Source organism: Neoarius graeffei, chromosome 10 (genome assembly GCF_027579695.1).
Source record: "Neoarius graeffei isolate fNeoGra1 chromosome 10, fNeoGra1.pri, whole genome shotgun sequence".
Taxonomy (NCBI): domain Eukaryota; kingdom Metazoa; phylum Chordata; class Actinopteri; order Siluriformes; family Ariidae; genus Neoarius; species Neoarius graeffei.
Window position 1 is genome coordinate 12,850,588 of NC_083578.1, and position 20,285 is coordinate 12,870,872.

The following is a 20,285-nucleotide window of genomic DNA, read 5'->3' on the forward strand; positions in this document are numbered from 1 at the left end:
CGTGTGTGTTTTTAATCGTCTTGTACAGGATTGTTAAGGTCTCGCAGTTTCCCAGTTAGCCATAGTGTATGATGGGGCTGTTATCTTACCTGCTGACCATTTCAAAATACTAAGCATCTTGTTCTTTTATATATATTTATTTGTATATCTACAGACACAATCTGCAATTCCTCCATTAAAAGATTAAACCTTTTATCATGTCTCGGAACTGTTCAAGAGATGATATATATAATTTCCGTCTGTCCATGTTGCAGGATCGGCTCCCCCAAGATGAAAGCTGAAGGCCTGACCCAGACGATGGTGGATCGTTGCATTCAGGTTCACACCATCTTCTGGCATTAAAAACATGAGCGACTTTATCCAGAATCAGGAGGTTCCTGAGAAGCTGACTGTTTGTCTGTCTGTCTTTGCCTCCTTCAGGATGAGATCGTGGACTTCCTGACAGGCATTTTGATGCGAGCAGAAAGTCCCAGTCTGACCTCGGGGGAAACGCGGGATCTCGACGCAGAGAAGAAAAAGAAACCGCGTCGCGAGTTGCCCTTTGAGACGGAGAGGTCACGACCTTCTTCACCAGCCGTCAAGGTTCCCATTTCCCCTTCAGGATCAGAGGTGAGACCATGAATTAGAGAAGAGTAGGACTGATGTTCTCTCGTGGAATTACATGATAGTATTGAAAAATTGTAGCATTGATTTAAGGATTTTTTTTTTTCAATCAGTAACTGTTTTATTTTTTTTTTTTCTCCTTCTAATTTATTTACCTTGTTAGTTTGTGCCTAAGTGGTGTTCCACATCCAGTGACGTAGCTTTGTTTTCTCATCTGCTGTTTATAAATTGTTTATTATATGGCATGAGCTCTGTCCGGTAAAATCGTGCGCTGTGATTGGTTCCTTGGCGGGCAGAATTTTCCAGTAATTCCCCGGGGCGATTGCAGACTTTTCTTTCCAAGGCTCGAGTGGAGAAATAAATTGTTTTGAAACCGCTAGCCATTTATTCTGCATGCGTGATTCAGCTACATTACAGATATGACATGACTGAAAGCAGCATCACGCCTCATTATAATGACCGTCTATTTTAAGCTTAGAAATAAAGCTTGCTCAGTCTTATTTTCCCATAAAGACCTCACACTCCGTTAATAAGTAGTTATTCTGTAGTCATCCTAGAAAATTAGAAACGAGTTGGGGGGGTGGGGGGTGGGAGTCTGAATACCAAGTCTGTGAAATCGCAAGGAAATGATGCGTAGAGGAACAATTTCACAATATAATAGTAGTTTTGCTACTTATGAGGCTTTGGTAATAAAGCACCATCAATAGAGCCATGTTAGTTGTTACCTCCGCCAAGGAGGTTATGTTTTCGGTAGCGTTGGTTTGTCTGTTAGCAACATTACAGAAACAGTAATGAACAGGTTACTCTGAAATTTTTTCCAGAGGTGTGACTGGGCACAAGTAACAATCCATTAAATTTTGGCGGTGATCCGGATCACCTTCTGGATCCCGGATTTTTTTTAAAGGATTCTTGGTGGAGGTCTGCACTCTGAGTGCTTTTCTAGTTTTGAATACTATTCATGTAAGGAATCAACCACTAGGGGGTGTGCTATTATAAGGCAATAATGAGGTGGTGTGATGAGACAGATTTTATTTTTTCCTTTAATATTTATTCCAGAATAACACTTTTTTTTAAAGCTGTTTACTGTTAATAAATAGTGGAATGTTGTGGAGCATCCTCGAAACAAGTTGCTTCTCTTTTTCACAAAATGCAGATTATGATGTTACTGTGAAATTGGAAGCTTGTCCTCACAGAAGAGTTTCCTCTGGCGGAAAACTTACTGACGCTGGAGACTCAACAATTACAAATGCGTTTTTCTTTGTTCAATAACCGAATTATCTTTACACACCGCCTAGTGGCCAGTGTTAGTAATTACCAGTCATACACACCGCCTAGTGGCCAGTGCTAGTGATTACCAGTCATACACACCGCCTAGTGGCCAGTGCTAGTGATTACCAGTCATACACACCGCTTAGTGGCCAGTGCTAGTGATTACCAGTCATACACACCGCCTAGTGGCCAGTGCTAGTGATTACCAGTCATACACACCGCCTAGTGGCCAGTGCTAGTGATTACCAGTCATACACACCGCTTAGTGGCCAGTGCTAGTGATTACCAGTCATACACACCGCCTAGTGGCCAGTGCTAGTGATTGCCAGTCATACACACCGCCTAGTGGCCAGTGCTAGTGATTGCCAGTCATACACACCGCCTAGTGGCCAGTGCTAGTGATTGCCAGTCATACACACCGCCTAGTGGCCAGTGCTAGTGATTACCAATCATACACACCGCCTAGTGGCCAGTGCTAGTGATTACCAATCATACACACCGCCTAGTGGCCAGTGCTAGTGATTACCAGCCATACACACCGCCTAGTGGCCAGTGCTAGTGATTACCAGCCATACACACCGCCTAGTGGCCAGTGCTAGTGATTACCAGTCATACACACCGCCTAGTGGCCAGTGCTAGTGATTGTCAGTCATACACACCGCCTAGTGGCCAGTGTTAGTAATTGCCAGTCATACACACCGCCTAGTGGCTAGTGATTGTCAGTCATACACACCGCCTAGTGGCCAGTGTTAGTGATTGCCAGTCATACACACCGCCTAGTGGCCAGTGCTAGTGATTGTCAGTCATACACACCGCCTAGTGGCCAGTGTTAGTGATTGCCAGTCATACACACCGCCTAGTGGCCAGTGCTAGTGATTGCCAGTCATACACATCGCCTAGTGGCCAGTGTTAGTAATTGCCAGTCATACACATCGCCTAGTGGCCAGTGTTAGTAATTGCCAGTCATACACACCGCCTAGTGGCCAGTGCTAGCCAGTAAAGAAATAAAACAAAAGAGACTGGCTATGATGTAAGAAAATTCTACAACCCAGAAACAGATGGGAGCTCCACTTTTAGGCAGTACCTAAATCTATATATTATGTCTTGGACTACAGTGTCCATCGTACAAGTCCCTGTGAATGAGCTGTTACTATAGAAACGATGACATGTTAGAATGAGTGCATTAAGTACAGTTGACGCCTTACACCTCACTATTGAAGATAAGGACTGATGATGAATTTTTGACTTGCTGTCACCCCTCTGTAGGACATGTCCAGTGTGTGCAGCAGTCCCACAGCCAGCCCCAAACCCAAGACCACCAGTCTGTCTCCGGCTCAGAAGTCGAGCCTCATCACTGCCACCCAGCTCCTCAAAACGCACATGCAGCGATCCGGAACCGTGCTCACGCACAAACAAGCTCAAGGTGCGGAAAACCAACATGTTTGCGTTGTTGAATTTTAGACCTCTGTACTGAGCAGTAGATTAGTTGTTAGTGTTCTTCATTGCAAGCATTGTCACCTTTCCTCAGTTCATTCCACCTCCCCATGATGTGTATGTGGGAGTGTTTCCTACTTTCCTGTCCTCTTTTTTTTTTTCCCCTCCCCTTCATTCTGTATACCTTTGTCTTCCGTCCGCTGCAGCTCAGTTCGCTGCCTTTATGAAACAGAACATGCTGGTGAGGAAGAGTGTTCCTCCTGGCAGCCCCTCCTGTCTGTTTGGTGAGTATGTCTCCCTTCTCATTCTCACTTTTTCTCTCTCGCGCTCTCTCTGCATCACTCATCTAAACTTTTTCCTTCTTTCTTTTTACCCTCTGTTTTTGAAGAAACTTGCCTTCGGAAAACTTTCTTTTGGGGAAAAAATTGTCAAACCTTGGTGTTGGTGTCAGTAATGTATGTAAGAGAGTGTGGTTGCAGACTGGAGCGCTATGAAATCAACGTAAAATGTATAACTAATAGGAAATACAGGAACCGTGTGAATTAGGGTTTGGGTGTATAGGTCATGTGGAGGTCACATGTTTCCTGTCTAGAGTGAAGCTCCAGTCTACAGCCAGACCCTGCATTTGATATGCATTTAAGGTTGATGTTTTTGGAGTACAGTGTCGTTTTGCACAATGCAGGATGGATCATATGGATGCGCGTTTGAATATCGTTACATTACATTAAAGGCATTTAGCAGACGCTCTTATCCAGAGCGATGTACAGCACACCCAGAGCAGCCTGGGGAGCAGTTAGGGGTTAGGTGCCTTGCTCAAGGGCACTTCAGCCATTCCTGCTGGTCAAGGGAATTGAACCAGCAACCTTTGGTCCTAAAGCTGTTTCTCTAACCTTTAGGCCGTGGCTTCCCCATTGTCAGTGCTTTGAAAGTCTTTGTCACATGGTGTAACTGATCAGACATTTTAAAGTGTTTTGGTCTGATTCAAGTGTCTCTCATCACTAACGCTGACTGTCAGGCAGTCCTGGAAAACAAGAGAGCCAGAGACATGAACATTGCCTCACAACACACTGTTGGGTTTTGTTGCAGCCGTATCAGAAATACTGATCTCTGTGCTCCAAAGTGAGTTGGATAATCTTTTTAAATTAGGATTTTAAAGGAACAGTCCAGCGTACTTCCATAATGAAATATGCTCTTATCTGAATTGAGACGAGCTGCTCCGTACCTCTCCGAGCTTTGCGCGACCTCCCAGTCAGTCAGACGCGCTGTCACTCCTGTTAGCAATGTAGCTAGGCTCAGCATGGCCAATGGTATTTTTTGGGGCTGTAGTTAGATGCGACCAAACTCTTCCGCGTTTTTCCTGTTTACATAGGTTTATATGACCAGTGATATGAAACAAGTTCAGTTACACAAATTGAAACGTAGCGATTTTCTATGCTATGGAAAGTCCGCACTATAATGACAGGCGTACTAACACCTTCTGCGCGCTTCGGCAGCGCATTGATATCTCAGCTCCGTATCAATGCGCTGCCGAAGCGCGCAGAAGGTGTTAGTACGCCTGTCATTATAGTGCGGACTTTCCATAGCATAGAAAATTGCTACCTTTCAATTTGTGTAACTGAACTTGTTTCATATCACTGCTCATGTAAACAGGAAAAACGTGGAAGAGTTTGGTCGCATCTAACTACAGCCCCAAAAAATACCATTGGCCATACTGAGCCTAGCTACATTGCTAACAGGAGTGACAGCGCGTCTGACTGACTGGGAGGTCGCGCAAAGCTCGGAGAGGTACGGAGCAGCTCGTCTCAATTCAGATAAGAGCATATTTCATTATGGAAGTACGGTGGACTGTTCCTTTAAAGTTACTCTTGCAGAGAGGCACTTTTGTCTTTTCTGAGTATTAGTAAAACCCCACGCATGGCTGGATTTCAGGTATGTTTGTGTGCGCACGCCTCCCTCTCTGACCCTCGCCCTGCTCTTTCTGTGCCACAGTGCCTGTGGCTGGCGAACAGGTGGAAGGTTTGGAGCAGAACGAACAGCGGCTCCATTTGAAGAGGAGGCAGACGCCAAGTCCCACAATCCCTTCAAAACCATCCAAACGGGCCAAGATCAAAGTCACCATCGTCTCCCACGGCGACACAGCTGGTGCCACTGTGCCTTCCGGCATCCAGGAAGGTAAACACTGAGAAAGTGTCAATGTACATTTCTTTTCAATAAACTAGAGACTACCATGAGTAAAAATGGCTATGCTTGGAGAACGAAAAAGCTCAGGATGTTGTTTTAATATCTTTAAAAAACAGTAGGAGCATCTGGAAAGCCCCTTACAGTCAACATGGGCCAAACTGTATCGGGTGCCAAAGATCTTTCCGGACTGTTAAGCGCACAAAGGTTTGTACGCTTTTGAACATGCTGACACAAACGTACATGAAATCGCTCGCAGGACATGCGACATTTTTAAAGTGTGGTGAAGTACTTGCGTGGTGGTGTTTTTTTAAAGTGCCATTCCACCATTGGATGTATTCTTTGGCATAAAATACAATATATTTTGACAACATATATAAATGGTATCACTAGATCGAGAAATCTTTTCGCTTCAAAATGATATAATTTTTTGACAACGACAAGTATATTAATTTTGCGACCAAAGTCACCTACCCTTTTAATTTCCGCGCGTGATATCATCGGCAGGTTCCCCTTCTTGTGTACCATGTGACGTGTGACGTGGCACATATTATCAGCAATGGCGGATAGAGCGCGATAAAAATAACACCAATAAATCTAGCGAATACCAATAAATCTAGCTAACTGAAAGATTAACTCAAAATTTTTCGCAATATTTTTGGCCGCCATATACGAGGAGAAATGACTCTCTCACTTTGGGGGTTTCCCGGTCTAAAAATAGACCGACACGTGGTACACAAGAAGGGGAACCTGCCGATGACATCACGTTTCACTACCGCGCGGAAATTAAAAGGGTAGGTGACTTTGGTCGCAAAATTAATATACTTGTCGTTGTCAAAAAATTATGTTTGATATTTCATTTTGAAGCTAAAAGATTTCTCTGTCTAGTCATGTTGTCATAAAATATATTGTATTTTATGCCAAAGAATACATCCAATGGTGGAATGGCACTTTAAGATGCAGTGAACAGCGTGGGGTTGTACCTCTAGTAGTAGTGTGTCATAGCAGTATGGTGGCTAATTCAGTATACTTATTTTTATTTTTCATATTGAGGGCCAAACACTGTTTATCGGTGTCTAGTGATTAGTTTTTTGGTGTGCGTGTGTGTGTTTGTAGGTCTGGGGCTTTGACTGATGTCACTGGAGGTCTCAGCTCGGGCGGAGCTTCCTTCCACAGCCTGCAGGGAGGAGTCATATCTGGTTCCTCGTCCACCCCAGCACAGGTCCAGACTTCTGCACAAGGTATAAAACGAGACACTGCAGAACCAAAAGTCCAGAGGGACACGCTGGAGCCGGAACTCCTCCTATAATCCAAACTCTAACCCTGAATAACACCGTTATCCAGTCTGAAACAGAGTTGTCTCTGTCCCCTGGGTTTGTAGAGGAGCTAAAAATAAAAAAAATGACTTAATTTCCTGGACTTTTGGTTCTGCATGAGGGGTGTTTGGCCTAAATGTGTGCAAAAAAAAAAAAAAAGTGCCGTAATGCTCATTTCTGGCTCTTACTGTGTGTGTAGCTACTTCTGCCAGTAGCCTGTTGCAGGGCCTGAGCTTCAGCCTGCAGGAGATCAGCTCTAAAGCCCCGGTTCTACCCTCCAGCACACAGGTACAAGCCCAGTCTTTGTCCCATAGCTTTGCGTTGCACTCTACAGTATTTTGCTGAATATACAATATACAGATGTGTGGGTTTTTTTTTGTTTTTTCTCTCTCTCTCTCAGGCATCAGGAGGGAAGGCTCAGGCTCATGGACAGGTGTTAACCTCACTCAGTCCAGCAGGCGGCACTCTGGTGCGCGCCGTTCCTGTAGTCTCCACCGGCGCTGGAGTGACCAAAAGCACAGCCATCCATCAGCTCCTCACCAACGGAGGCCTGGCCAAGCTGGCCAATAGCCTGCCAGGACTTGCCCACGTAGCCAATCAGAGCGTGGGTACGTCCTTACCGACACCGCGCTCCACCAAACAGAGGCGACCACGCTGAGTAGGGTTCAGAGAAATGTTACCATGACTACTGGCTGTAACCCGGCTTAGCAAAGCGACCAGAGCTGTCAAGCAGCGAGACGACAGAAAGAAAAGTGCTTACTGTTAGACGGAGGAGATAAAGCGTCGTGTATTGCATTGTGTTTAAATCAGTGATGCGTTCCAGAGAAAATAAGATGTGTAAATCCATGCTTGTATATATGTATCATAAGGGAAGATCGCTAACGTTATAGAAAAAGCAACATGCAGGCGAGATCGAGTTCCAGTTTAAACACACAACTTCACAAACGCTGTTTAAATTCACAAATGGAAGAGTTGTAAGAACTATGTTGATGTTAATGAAGTTCTCATGTCACCAGCTGCTTTTTTTTTTTTTTTTTTGTCTGTTTCTACATTCTCATTGTTCATGTTCTTGGTTTGTCCGTTTTAATTTTTTTTAATTTGATGCAACACACGTACTGTTTTTTTTGACATCCAGTCACAAATGCATTCATTAAACAAAAACAACAAACCAGTATCGCTGACGTCAAGCTTTGTCATTATTCCCCCATCTTTTTTTTTTTTTTTTTTCCTCAGAATTGCAGGCATTTACATTTCAAATTTTTCCTGACCTGTATCAGTCATACAATTTTTAACCTCCTAGGGCTTAGCGGTCACATGCGTGGACAGCACTTTATGGAAATTCGGAACAAGAATCCACATATGTGGACATACTTTTTCTCTAAAAGTACATCTTATCGGCGGCACAGTGGTGTAGTGGTTAGCGCTGTTGCCTCACAGCAAGAAGGTCCTGGGTTCGAACCCCGGGGCCGGCGAGGGCCTTTCTGTGTGGAGTTTGCATGTTCTCCCCGTGTCCGCGTGGGTTTCCTCCGGGTGCTCCGGTTTCCCCCACAGTCCAAAGACATGCAGGTTAGGTTAACTGGTGACTCTAAATTGAGCGTAGGTGTGAATGTGAGTGTGAATGGTTGTCTGTGTCTATGTGTCAGCCCTGTGATGACCTGGCGACTTGTCCAGGGTGTACCCCGCCTTTTGCCCGTAGTCAGCTGGGATAGGCTCCAGCTTGCCTGCGACCCTGTAGAACAGGATAAAGCGGCTACAGATAATGAGATGAGTACATCTTATCAAAAGATGATGCTTAGTTTTTATTCTAATCAGGTTCTAATAAGCCCAAATAGCAAAGAGAAATAAAAAAATGCATGTAAAAAAAACAGCTTGGGCCTTAGGAGGTTAAGATATTTTGCATTTTTACAGCTCAGAAATGACCTCGGCTCTCTTTCCCTCATAACAGAAACAACAAATGGGTGGAAGATTTTAAAGGAAACACATTTTTGATTGCAATTGCAGATCACCTTGCAGTCAGCAGAGGGCGCTGAACAACCTTTTTATACTGTATTATTATCTTCTTTGTAATCTGTGTATATTGACTTACTCTCATTACTGGTTCTAAGGTCCATCCCAGATAACACACATTTATTTACCTTTTTGTTCATTCTGGTTTAGTTTTTCTTCATTATGCATGTTTTTTCCCCTTCAGCCATTAATTTCTGCGGTACATTCAAACATTTCAGGTGTTTAATCCGTCCAAAAGCCACATCATACTTCTTCATAATCGTGAAACAAGATTTCTTTATTTACCGAATTAACTTGAGAATCATATAATAATCAGTTACATCAGGTTCTCTATCCAGTTGCACCTTTTAAAACATTTTTATTTCTATCAACTTGAGGTCTAGGATTTCCTGATGGAGCTAAAAAAAAAAAAAATTCTATTTACAGTGTCTTCTAAAATTATTGGCACCCTTCTAGGAAATGTGCAAACATTTAACATAGAAAACCATCAAATATGTGAGATTTTGAGCTTGTGGTATGGTTCTATAGAATAAATCTACAGAGTTTTGTTTTTTGTGCTCCTCAAATAATGAGTATACTGAAATGAGGATCCTGCTTAGTATTATGCAGTCAGAGGCATCATGCACTTTTTTTTTTTTAATGTTTTGTTTGTGGTCATGTGTTCCAAGCAATGGACTCCTTGCAGAGTTTTAGCGCCGAGTACATAGACCCTTAAGAAGTATAGCGAAGTGGCTGAGTACTCAGTGCTCGCAGAACTGACCTGGCCTGAGTTTCCCAAAAGCATCGCAGCGCAAAGATCATCGTTAAATGGTAGTGAGCAGCACAATGAACAGTCTCTCTCCTAGTTAAGATGTTCTTAGCATTAAGAGGCTTTTGGTAAACTCACCCCTGATCTTGTACATAACAATTCCCCTGGATACTCAATTCACTGTTCCACAATCAAGAATGCCTTCTGTTTGCTTGCAAAATTTGTGGCACCTTGAGCTCATGTTAATGACTACGTTAGCTGATTGTGCTCTATTATGCTGTTTAAACACCACAAGATGTTTACATTAATGCCATTTGGCAGATGCTGTTATCCAGAGCAACGTACAACATAACCAGAGTAACCTCGGGAGCAGTTGAGGGTTTAGGTGCCTTGCTCAAGGGTACTTCAGCCATTCCTGCTGGTCCAGGGAATCAAACTGGTGACCTTTTGGTCCTAAAGCTGCTTCTCTAACCATTAGGCCAAGGCTTCTTATTTTTAATAATAGTACTTGTTTTTTGCAGTCTGCTTTTGCTATTATATAGATATTTTTTTTGGTCACACAGTGTGACTTGGTGGCGTTTGCATTAGAGCTTTTTTTTTTTTAATGAGCAATTGCAATAAGTAGTGGATCTACAGCAGATGCCAGTATTGGTATCAGTTCTTTTGGTTCTCATTCTTTGGTTTTAAACACAATTAAAAAAAAAAAAATTCACCATTACACTTACCATTTCAGGAATAGTAGCACAGAATCTCTTCCTATAATGTCTAACAAGCTTGGAGACACTTGTAGAAGGATCTTGGTCCACTCCTCCATGCAGAACTCCTTTCTGTTCCCAGGTTTGTATCTTCTCTCTTTGATTCAGACCACAAGTTTTCACCAAGGTTCGAATCTGGAGACTGAGATCATTCCTTCAGCTATTTGTGTTGTTTTGAAAGTACTGTAGGTTTGGCTTATCTTCTTGAAAGCTCTATTCATGACTAGGTTTTAACCTTCTGGCAGAGGAAGCCAGGCTTTGAGCTGAAATGTTGTACCCTGTGTGTTTCGAACAGGTCTGAAAGCCCCGACTACAATCACAGTGACATTGCGAGGCCAGCCAAGTCGAGTTCCAGCTCTGGGCCATGCTGGAGCTGTACTGCCACCTCACAACACATCTGAGCAGCAGGTAGGGGTGTGGTTTTAGATTTAAACAATATCTCACAAGCAAGAGGGCACGAACTTGCAGGAAATAGATCCTGAAGAGTCGCTTCATGGTCGACTAGCTGGCTGGCTAACTGCTCCCATTGTGTGTGTGTGTGTGTGTGTGTGTGTGTTTGTTTTACTTTCTTGCTAAAGATGGTTCTGGTAAAATTCACATCCCTAACTAGTGTAGTGGTTTCATACCAGTGGGGGTCAATATTTTATGCAAGCGGGAATACTTTTACATTTTTCAGCAGAGTGTAATGTAATACCTGTGTGGGTTTTTTTTTTTTTTTAAACCACCTCTTAATTGCATAATTACTGGAGAGACATTTAAAAAAAACAACAACCCACAACATATCAAGTAGCTACTAGCAGAGGATGGACCACAGAAACATGCTCCATAGTCCAAATTTCATTCTCTGCCGGCAGCTGTACAAAACCCTTTTGCTGTAGCCCGTCGCTTGTCATTTCACGCAAACTGATCAAGTCTGTTATTATTAATAGTGAAGTGTGTGTGTGGGGTTTTCTCTCAAATTTCCACCCCGCACTTTATCACAATTACGGCCTTTTCATGGCCTTTTCATTTTCCAGCATTGAAATGGATTGGTTTCGTTCAAGTGGTTGCTCCAGTAACAGTCTCTATGACCACACAGAGGAATGGAGAGCTAATTAGCTAATTAAAAATGCTGACAAGTTTAATTACACACATGCCCGTTCCAAACTGAGAGGCACATGCCCACTGACTTCTTCTTCTTCAAGCTTAATTTTAAACACTAAATTAATTTAAAGCTTTTTAAAAATGTTTGAGTATTTGCTTTTTAAATTCATTTTTATCAGACATTTCAGGTGCAATAAATGGTGCTCAGAATATGATGGACGAGTCACAAATTTGTTTATAATGCCTCTGATTACATGGTTGTCATTCTCACTTGTGTATATACAGCACTGTGCACAAGTCCTAGGTATATGGAATGTAAAGAAATACTGTCGACCAAAAATGGCTTAAAAATAGCGAAGTGTTTCAACATTAAAAAAAATACAGTAAGCCGTAATAAATGAAAGTCAATATTTGGGGTAAGACTAAATATTCTTTGCTTGGAAAAAAAAAAAAAGGTAGCTGTAGGTTTTACTGAGCATCTTTGAGAACCAGCGACAGTTCTTCTGGACACTCTGACTGTCACACTTGCGTCTTAATTTTGCACCAAACCCCAGCAGCCTTCATTATGTTTTTTTTTTTTTTTCTTTTTTAATCTGAAAAGTGCTCAGTTATGGAATATGCTGCTCAGATGCGTTTTTTTTTTTTAATTTTCCCTGTAACATTTAATTTTGTGCTGGAAAATTAAAGTTTGGACTGTAAAATGTTTTTGTACTGACTTGATAATGTAGAAGTCATAAAACAGAAATCTATGAAAAAATTTCGACTTCTGAAAATATATTTCACTTCAGCACTCATATTACAGGTGTAAAAATATGATAAATGTCTCTGTAATATGTTTTTCTTTTGCAGCAAGGGTTTTTTTTTCTAAAGTTCACCTCTTTTTTTTTTTTTTTTTCTTCTTCCAGTGAATAGAAACTCCATGGGAAAGGTTCACGCTGTGTGAAGCACCATTGACACTCTCAATGGCTTTATTCGTAAACAGAGTCCTGAGGCTCTGGGGAAATGCTGCTATCCTGACCGCATGGCTGATCGTCTTGACCTGCTTTACCACCGTGAGTGAGTTTGGAACAGCTGTGGACTTTATTCTACTTATCACCCACCAGTCATCTTTCTGGCAAGGACAGGGATATGAATCAGTGTTTTACCATCGATTTAGGATGAATGAGTCGAAGATTAGTCACAGTCACTGTAATTCCCCTGAGTTAGCTTTATTAAAAAAAAACCCTATTATTTCATTATCCTGTACATGTGTGTATACTGTGTGGATGACAATAAAGTTGAAAACTGGGCTTTGAAATCCTCCCCTGGGCCTAAATTTGTGCTAAGCGCTAAGCTTGATTTACTTCGGAAATGTGTTTTCACTTAGCGTTAAAATCTACTGAATAACATACAACCCAAAGCCATTATCTTAACCACCTCAATCTATGCACTTTAATGATATGTACTTAAGAATAAAACCACAAAAAAGGTCGTTTTTAACTATCACTGGTATTGGCCTCCCTGTTATTATTGTGTCCACCCTGTTATTAACATGTCCACCTTGTTTTGAAGTTTATAATTTAATGACGTCAGCTAATGTGACGAACATTTCTGTTTGTACTTTCGTGAATTACAAAGGGACAAGTGTCTAGAAGTGTCTTCAAATTAAGTTAAATACAGCTAGAATGTGCTTTATTAAAGAACAAAGGTAGAAATTGTATGCTGAGGCACATCAACTACACTACATTGCCAGAAGTATGTGGACGTCTGTCTGTCTGTCTATCTATCTATCTTACCCATGCTTTTATGAGTTTGTGCTCACCTGATGTTGGGTGAGGAGATCCAGGAGGTTCGATAGGGTGGAGTTTAGTCAGGGTTCTGTGCAGGATACTCAAGTTCTTCCACTCCAACCTTAACTCACCATGTCTTTATATAGTGTGCTTTGTGCACAGGAGCATTGTCATGCCGGAACAGGTTTGGGCCTCTTCATTCAAGTGAAGGGAAACTGTAATCCTACAACATACAAAGATGTTCCAGTCCATGCAGTTGTGTGCTTTCAACTTTGTGGCAACGTTTTGGCGAAGAACCACATCTAGGTGTGATGGTCAGGTGTCCACATACTTTTGGCCACACACATGTATTGTATATTAAAATTAATTTAAGAGGAAAAAATGCGACACGCTATAATCTCCTCTTGGATAATATCAAGCTCATATTTCAGTTTAAGTTCTAAGTAAGGCTGTAGGACTCGAGTCCGGTCTCTAGAAATTTTCTTCATTGAGTTGGATTTGTTTCAGATTATTTATTTTTTTTAAACACTTGGACTAAATATGGTCTTGGTTTCAGTCAGTGGTTTGTAAAAATAGTGCTTGTGTTATATTTTTGCATGCACAGAGTTTGACAGGAAGGAAGTAATTCCTTCCTTCCTCTAGGAAACAGCCAAATCATTGGAACAATGCATGAATGAAGCGAGTAAAGGCTTGGTTTCAAAAATGATCTGATGGTTTTCCAGTCTTGATCCTGACTCCATCTTGCTTTCACTTGGCCTTGACCCTCTTAAGACTTGGGCTCTGGTTGAATCGAGCTTTTTTTTTTGCTTTGCTTAGGAAGCTTCCTTACTGAGTGAAGTGACCTGGAAGTATCTAAGTGGCTGCCATGATGAGAGCTGTTCATATTCAATAAACACAAAGGAAAGGTGCTTTTAATGCTTCCTTCCTTATCTCCTTTACCACAAGGTACAATGAACCATCCTTTACAAAAGGATAGGAACAGAGACGATGCCTTTGTACAATTCCTTGCAGCAGGAACATTTAAAGACCCAAGTCAATAACACGTGCTGTTGCATAATTACCTTGCCAAGTGCCTAGAACCATGGTTGTTTTTTAATAAGTTCTTATGAATTCTCCTTCATATAATTCCTTGTTCTCATGACAGTTTCCACTGAGGTCAAGGAAAACTTGTTAGAGAAGGATATAGGATATAATTTTTTGATTTTTCAACCTTAGCCTTGGACTTGTCTTGAACTTCACAGTGTGTGTGTGTGGGGGGGTGTTGACTACAGCCCTAGTTTTTCCAACCCATGGCAACCCAATGGTTAGAGAAGCAGCTTTGGGGCCAAAAGATTACTGGTTCAATTCCCTGGACCAGCAGGAATGGCTGAAGTGCCTGTGAGCAAGGCACTGAACCCTCCAACTGCTCCCCAGGCTGCTCTGGGTATGTTGTACGTTGCTCTGGATAAGAGCGTCCACTAAATGCCATTAATGTAATCCAACTGTTACACAATATCCATAATATAGAAGACATTTTAGGGCCTAAAATGCAGTCTGTAAGGAATATAATCCTTGTGGGTGTACTGCTATAGGAAAATAATCAATGCCAGGGGTGATGGATGATGGGATGCAGCTCTACATGAAGTAATGTCTGAGAAACAAGCTAGTTCCTGTTATCACTTTGTTTATCTGCTATAACCTGTCATTGTTTCAGGTCAAAAATTTCGACCTAGGTGATTATTTTTTTGCCTGGGTTAAAAATTTTTTTAACCTAGTTCATAATTTCCAATGTAGGTAAAATTTTGGATCATCTAAGATTCTTAAAAGGTATTTTCCATCACTTTCTCTCTCTCTCTCATATCCACTTCCTGTCTGTCTATACCTACCTGGTATTTCCTCTTGTCTGTCTGTCTGTCTGTCTGTCTGTCTGTCTACCTATTCCTGTCTACCTAATTAGCACTTTTTATTTAAAATATCTTTTTTCATACTTGACTGGGATTCAGACTCGGAGCCTTCTGATTCTTAACCACTAGACCAGCGATGATCGTGATGGAAGGAGTGATTGAGATATATAATTTAATGAGTCCAGTCTTATTACAGTGGTGCTTGAAAGTTTGTGAACCCTTTAGAATTTTCTGTATTTCTGCATAAATATGACCTAAAACATCAGATTTTCACACAAGTCCTAAAAGTAGATAAAGAGAACCCAGTTAAACAAATGAGACAAAAATATTAGACTCGGTCATTTATTTATTGAGGAAAATGATCCAATATTACATATCTGTGAGTGACAAAAGTATGTGAACTTCTAGGATTAGCAGTTAATTTGAAGGTGAAATTAGAGTCAGGTGTTTTCAATCAATGGGACGACAATCAGGTGTGAGTGGGCATCCTGTTTTATTTAAAGAACAGGGATCTATCAAAGTCTGATCTTCACAACACATGTTTGTGGAAGTGTATCATGGCACGAATAAAGGAGATTTCTGAGGGCCTCAGGAAAAGTGTTGTTGATGCTCATCAGGCGGGAAAAGGTTACAAAACCATCTCTAAAGAGTTTGGACTCCACCAATCCACAGTCAGACAGATTGTGTACAAATGGAGGAAATTTAAGACCATTGTTACCTTCACCGGGAGTGGTCAACCAACAAAGATCACTCCAAGAGCAAGGCGTGTAATAGTCGGCGAGGTCACAAAGGACCCCAGGGTAACCTCTAAGCAACTGAAGGCCTCTCTCACATTGGCTAATGTTCATGAGTCCGCCATCAGGAGAACACTGAACAACAATGGTGTGCATGGGAGGGTTGCAAAGAGAAAGCCACTGCTCTCCAAAAAGAACATTGCTGCTCATCTGCAGTTTGCTAAAGATCACATGGACAAGCCAGAAGGCTATTGGAAAAATGTTTTGTGCACGGATGAGACCAAAATAGAACTTTTTGGTTTAAATGAGAAGCGTTATGTTTGGAGAAAAGAAAACCCTCCATTCCAGCATAAGAACCTTATCCCATCTGTGAAACATAGTGGTGGTAGTATCATGGTTTGGGTCTGTTTTGCTGCATCTGGGCCAGGACGGCTTGCCATCATCGATGGAACAATGAATTCTGAATTATACCAGCAAATTCTAAAGGAAAATGTCAGGACATCTGTCCATGAACTGAATCTCAAGAGAAGGTGGGTCATGCAGCAAGACAACGACCCTAAGCACACAAGTCGTTCTATCAAAGAATGGTTAAAGAAGAATAAAGTTAATGTTTTGGAATGGCCAAGCCAAAGTCCTGACCTTAATCCAATCGAAATGTTGTGGAAGGACCTGAAGCAAGCAGTACGTGTGAGGAAACCCACCAACATCCCAGAGTTGAAGCTGTTCTGTACGGAGGAACGGGCTAAAATTCCTCCAAGCCGGTGTGCAGGACTGATCAACAGTTACCGCAAACGTGTAGTTGCAGTTATTGCTGCACAAGGGCGTCACACCAGATACTGAAAGCAAAGGTTCACATACTTTTGCCACTCACAGATATGTAATATTGGATCATTTTGCACAATAAATAAATGGCCAAGTATAATATTTTTGTCTCATTTGTTTAACTGGGTTCTCTTTATCTACTTTTAGGACTTGTGTGAAAATCTGATGTTGTTTTAGGTCATATTTAATGCAGAAATATAGAAAATTCTAAAGGGTTCACAAACTTTCAAGCATCAAGTAGTTTAAAATACAAAGTCTTCCCAAGTTTCCCTAATACAAGTAGCAAATTATGAACTGGGTTAAAAATTCCCCCAGTAACGTCGTTCTTTCGCAAGCTGTGTCCCCCCCCCCCCCAATTCTTGAAGTTAATATGACAAAAGAACAAAGAAAAAACACCACCATCACCACAGCTGGTCATGTTCATGAGAAAGCACACAAAAAAGCACAAACATACTGTCTTCCATTTCAGAAAACTTCCTGGATACGAAGCACTGATATTGGAGAATCCATCCATAAAAATTATATTATTAAAAAAAAAAAGTCTCCTCACTAGATCAACAATCACAACAAGTCTTTGTGAATTTGGTTCTACTATAGAGACTATAGCACTCTTGTCAGAGCTGCTGGTACGGGAAATTAATCAAGGCCTTCTGACCAGATTTGATGTTTCAATCGTGATGTGGCTCATGTAATGTTCTGAAGTTTCTGATTCACCAGTTTTATGCTTCTGCTTTATATCCCTTGTAGCCCAAGAGCATTAGCTCAAAATTGAGTCCAACCCGGAACAAATTAGTAACAAGCTGAATTTTTCAGAATATGTTCAGAATACCCTTAGGAATAACATACTAAAAGTCCCCGGGAATCCACCTTGTGCTCTCTGAGAAATTCAAGATGGCGTCCAAAATGGCCGCCGATTGGAGATTTTTCAATATCTCAGGGATAAAACATAATATAAATGCAATTAAAATGTTAAATTATATGTTCTCTCATACAAGCAATGCAAATTCACCATTGTCACACTGTTAAAATTAAAATTAACCAAGATTACAAGGTCATTAATGTGGAAATTACATGGAATTTGATGGTTGACATGATTGACAGATTAGCTTAGTAGGCTACCTACATACATGAACATAATGTAAGACAACAATTAGACATCAATTTCCTTAATATTTAGTGCATCTTTAAGCTTTGATAAAATACTAAAGGGAAATTAAATTTGAGAACTCTATCTTCTAAAACTACAATGGCAAGCTGTTTCAGTACACTTCTTCAACATTCCGGCGACTTTCATGACAAAAAGGTCTGCCTCAATAAAAGCTCTTGCTTATAAACAATGAGTAGACTTAAACACTTCTCAGCGCCTCAGTTGTAATGCTTGGACCTTTGTTGTACCATCAATGACGTAGGGAATTTATTCAAGCTTGTTTAAGGGTGGAAAAAAATTAATCTTTGAGTTTCTAGCGCCAGTCTTTACTACTAGCAATGCCAGTGTGTTCGGACAAAAAAATGACTAAACTCAGCATGACCTTTTAACATGCCATTTTTCATTTTACACCACCAATTTACTTTAATTAATATTAATGAAAATAAGTGCTCCAACCCCTAGTAATTGTGTTTGTTGTTTTGTGAACAGAATAGGATGATACGGAGTGAACGAGTAACCAATGGATCCACACTATACACAAATATACTGTTATAATAATGTGTACATTGTTATTATATAATGTTAATACGCAATGTAATTAATACACGCATGTTGGAATTTACTCTCCTACCCTACAAAACATATATTCTGACCTTTTAATTGCATTAATATTTTGTTTTGGGCCTGAGATATGGGCAGATCTCCATTTGGTGGCCATTTTGGACGCCATCTTGAATTTCTCAGCGAGCACAAGGGGGATTTCCGGGGACTTTTAGTATGTTATTCCTAAAGGTATTCTGAACATATTCTGAAATTTTCAGCTTGTTACTAATTTGTTCCGGGTATAACCCTATTACTCCTGGGCTATTGGTGAGTCTGAAGGAAGCATTGCTTCACTGTCTCTTGGAAGGATGAGAAAATTTGGGGAAGGAGGATCACAGACTGGTTTCTGTTCTGCTTCAAGTTGAGCAAAAGGTTTTTCCCGTCAAACACTGTGATTTAATAAATGTAACCTTAAACTGAAAGCTGAAAATATCATGAGATGAAACGAGATCCTTTTTAGAGCTGGGCAAAGATATTCACATGCTGGGTTTGTAACCCAACTCCTGCTTTTTAATGAGAATCTTAAAATGTTCTTTTCGAAAAAGATGTATTTATGCAGCATATTAAATGGCACCATTTTGAGCACAAGCTTCAGTTTTATTCCGAGCCACTGCTTGTCTGCGTGCTGTGGAACAGAAGCTGTCCGTGAATCATTATAATGAGGATGATTATGATAACAGCAGTGATAACAGCACTACATGATTATAATAGCACCGCTATGATTGTAGCGTAATTAGGGAGATGGAGAGAGAGGACGCTAAATTGCTTTCAACAGGGTTTGATCCGACAGCGTTAATCAGGCACTTAACCTGCTGTATGCTAAAACTACACCGTTAGCATGGATCCCGCTGTTTGTATTGTCAGTGAGACTGCTGTATAGTCACTGCATATTCCACTACACGTATACATTTTTTTTATATTTAATCGTATTATCAAGAGCTTTTATATCAAGCTAGAATCCAGTCCAAGCATTTAAAGATGCAAAATCTTGTTTTCTAGCTGTAATAATACAGTACATTTTACAGGAAGATCCTTTTATACAGTATATTCAGTCAGTATTGGACAGAGTGCATAAGTATTCACCCCCTTTGAATTTTTCCACATTTTTAGGTTTACAACCTGGAATTGAAATGGACTTAATTGGGATTTATTTATTTATTTATTTTAACATTTAATTTTCACTCCATACTGAAAAGTAGCAAAACTTCACATGCGAAATTAACGTGGTTTTTGAACACTTCACATGTTATGTTTTACACGTTTTCACACATGGGCTTTTTACATGTAGTGTATGTGGGTTTTATCCACATATGATTTTTAAACACCATTCATTTATTTTCACGTGATTTTTTACACGATTTATTTTCACATGATTTTTGCGCATGGTTCATTTGGTGTTGTATGTTATTTTTACATGATTTATGTACTTTCATGTGATATTTTTAAAAAAATATGATTAATTTTTTCCACGTGATTTCTACACGATTCATTTGTTTTCACGTGATTTTTGCACAGGGTTCATTTACTGTTGCACGTGATTTTTTTTTTATGATTCCTTTATTTTCACATGATTTATTTGCACGTGATTTTTTTTTTACACATGGTTCATTTTTCACGTGATTTTTACGATTCATTTGTTTTCACATGATTTTTACATGTGATTTGTTTCCTGTTACGTTGTTTTTTTTTTTACGTGTTTCACTTACTGTTACATGTTTTTACACGATTCATTTATTTTCACACGTGACTTTACACAGGCGGGCTCAGCCCGAAGAGGTGACGTGGGCCCGACCTCCTGTGGGTTCACCACCCACAGAGGTAGCAGTAGGGGTTTGGTGCAGTGTGGATTGGGTGGCAGTCGAAGGCAGGGGCCTCGACGACCTGATCCCCGGACACAGCGGCTGGCTGTTGGGACATGGAATGTCACTTCGCTG

General features: G+C 40.8%; 1 protein-coding gene across 2 annotated transcripts in view; it reads left to right on the forward strand.

The window, feature by feature from the left end:
- The window catches only part of kansl3 (KAT8 regulatory NSL complex subunit 3), a 34,470-nt gene extending 21,780 nt beyond the window's left edge, over positions 1–12,690 (forward strand). Inside the window, exons 12-22 of one of the 2 annotated variants that reach the window (XM_060931316.1) lie at positions 255–318; positions 421–609; positions 3,139–3,295; positions 3,513–3,590; positions 5,296–5,478; positions 5,604–5,691; positions 6,601–6,725; positions 7,000–7,088; positions 7,201–7,408; positions 10,606–10,718; positions 12,299–12,690. In XM_060931316.1, the coding sequence (XP_060787299.1) occupies positions 255–318; positions 421–609; positions 3,139–3,295; positions 3,513–3,590; positions 5,296–5,478; positions 5,604–5,691; positions 6,601–6,725; positions 7,000–7,088; positions 7,201–7,408; positions 10,606–10,718; positions 12,299–12,301 (1,297 nt within the window). In that variant the 3' untranslated portion in view covers positions 12,302–12,690. The remainder of the gene's footprint in view (positions 1–254; positions 319–420; positions 610–3,138; positions 3,296–3,512; positions 3,591–5,295; positions 5,479–5,603; positions 5,692–6,600; positions 6,726–6,999; positions 7,089–7,200; positions 7,409–10,605; positions 10,719–12,298) is intronic. The other variant, XM_060931317.1, reaches the window with a different exon arrangement.
- The last annotated feature ends 7,595 nt before the right edge of the window (positions 12,691–20,285 follow it).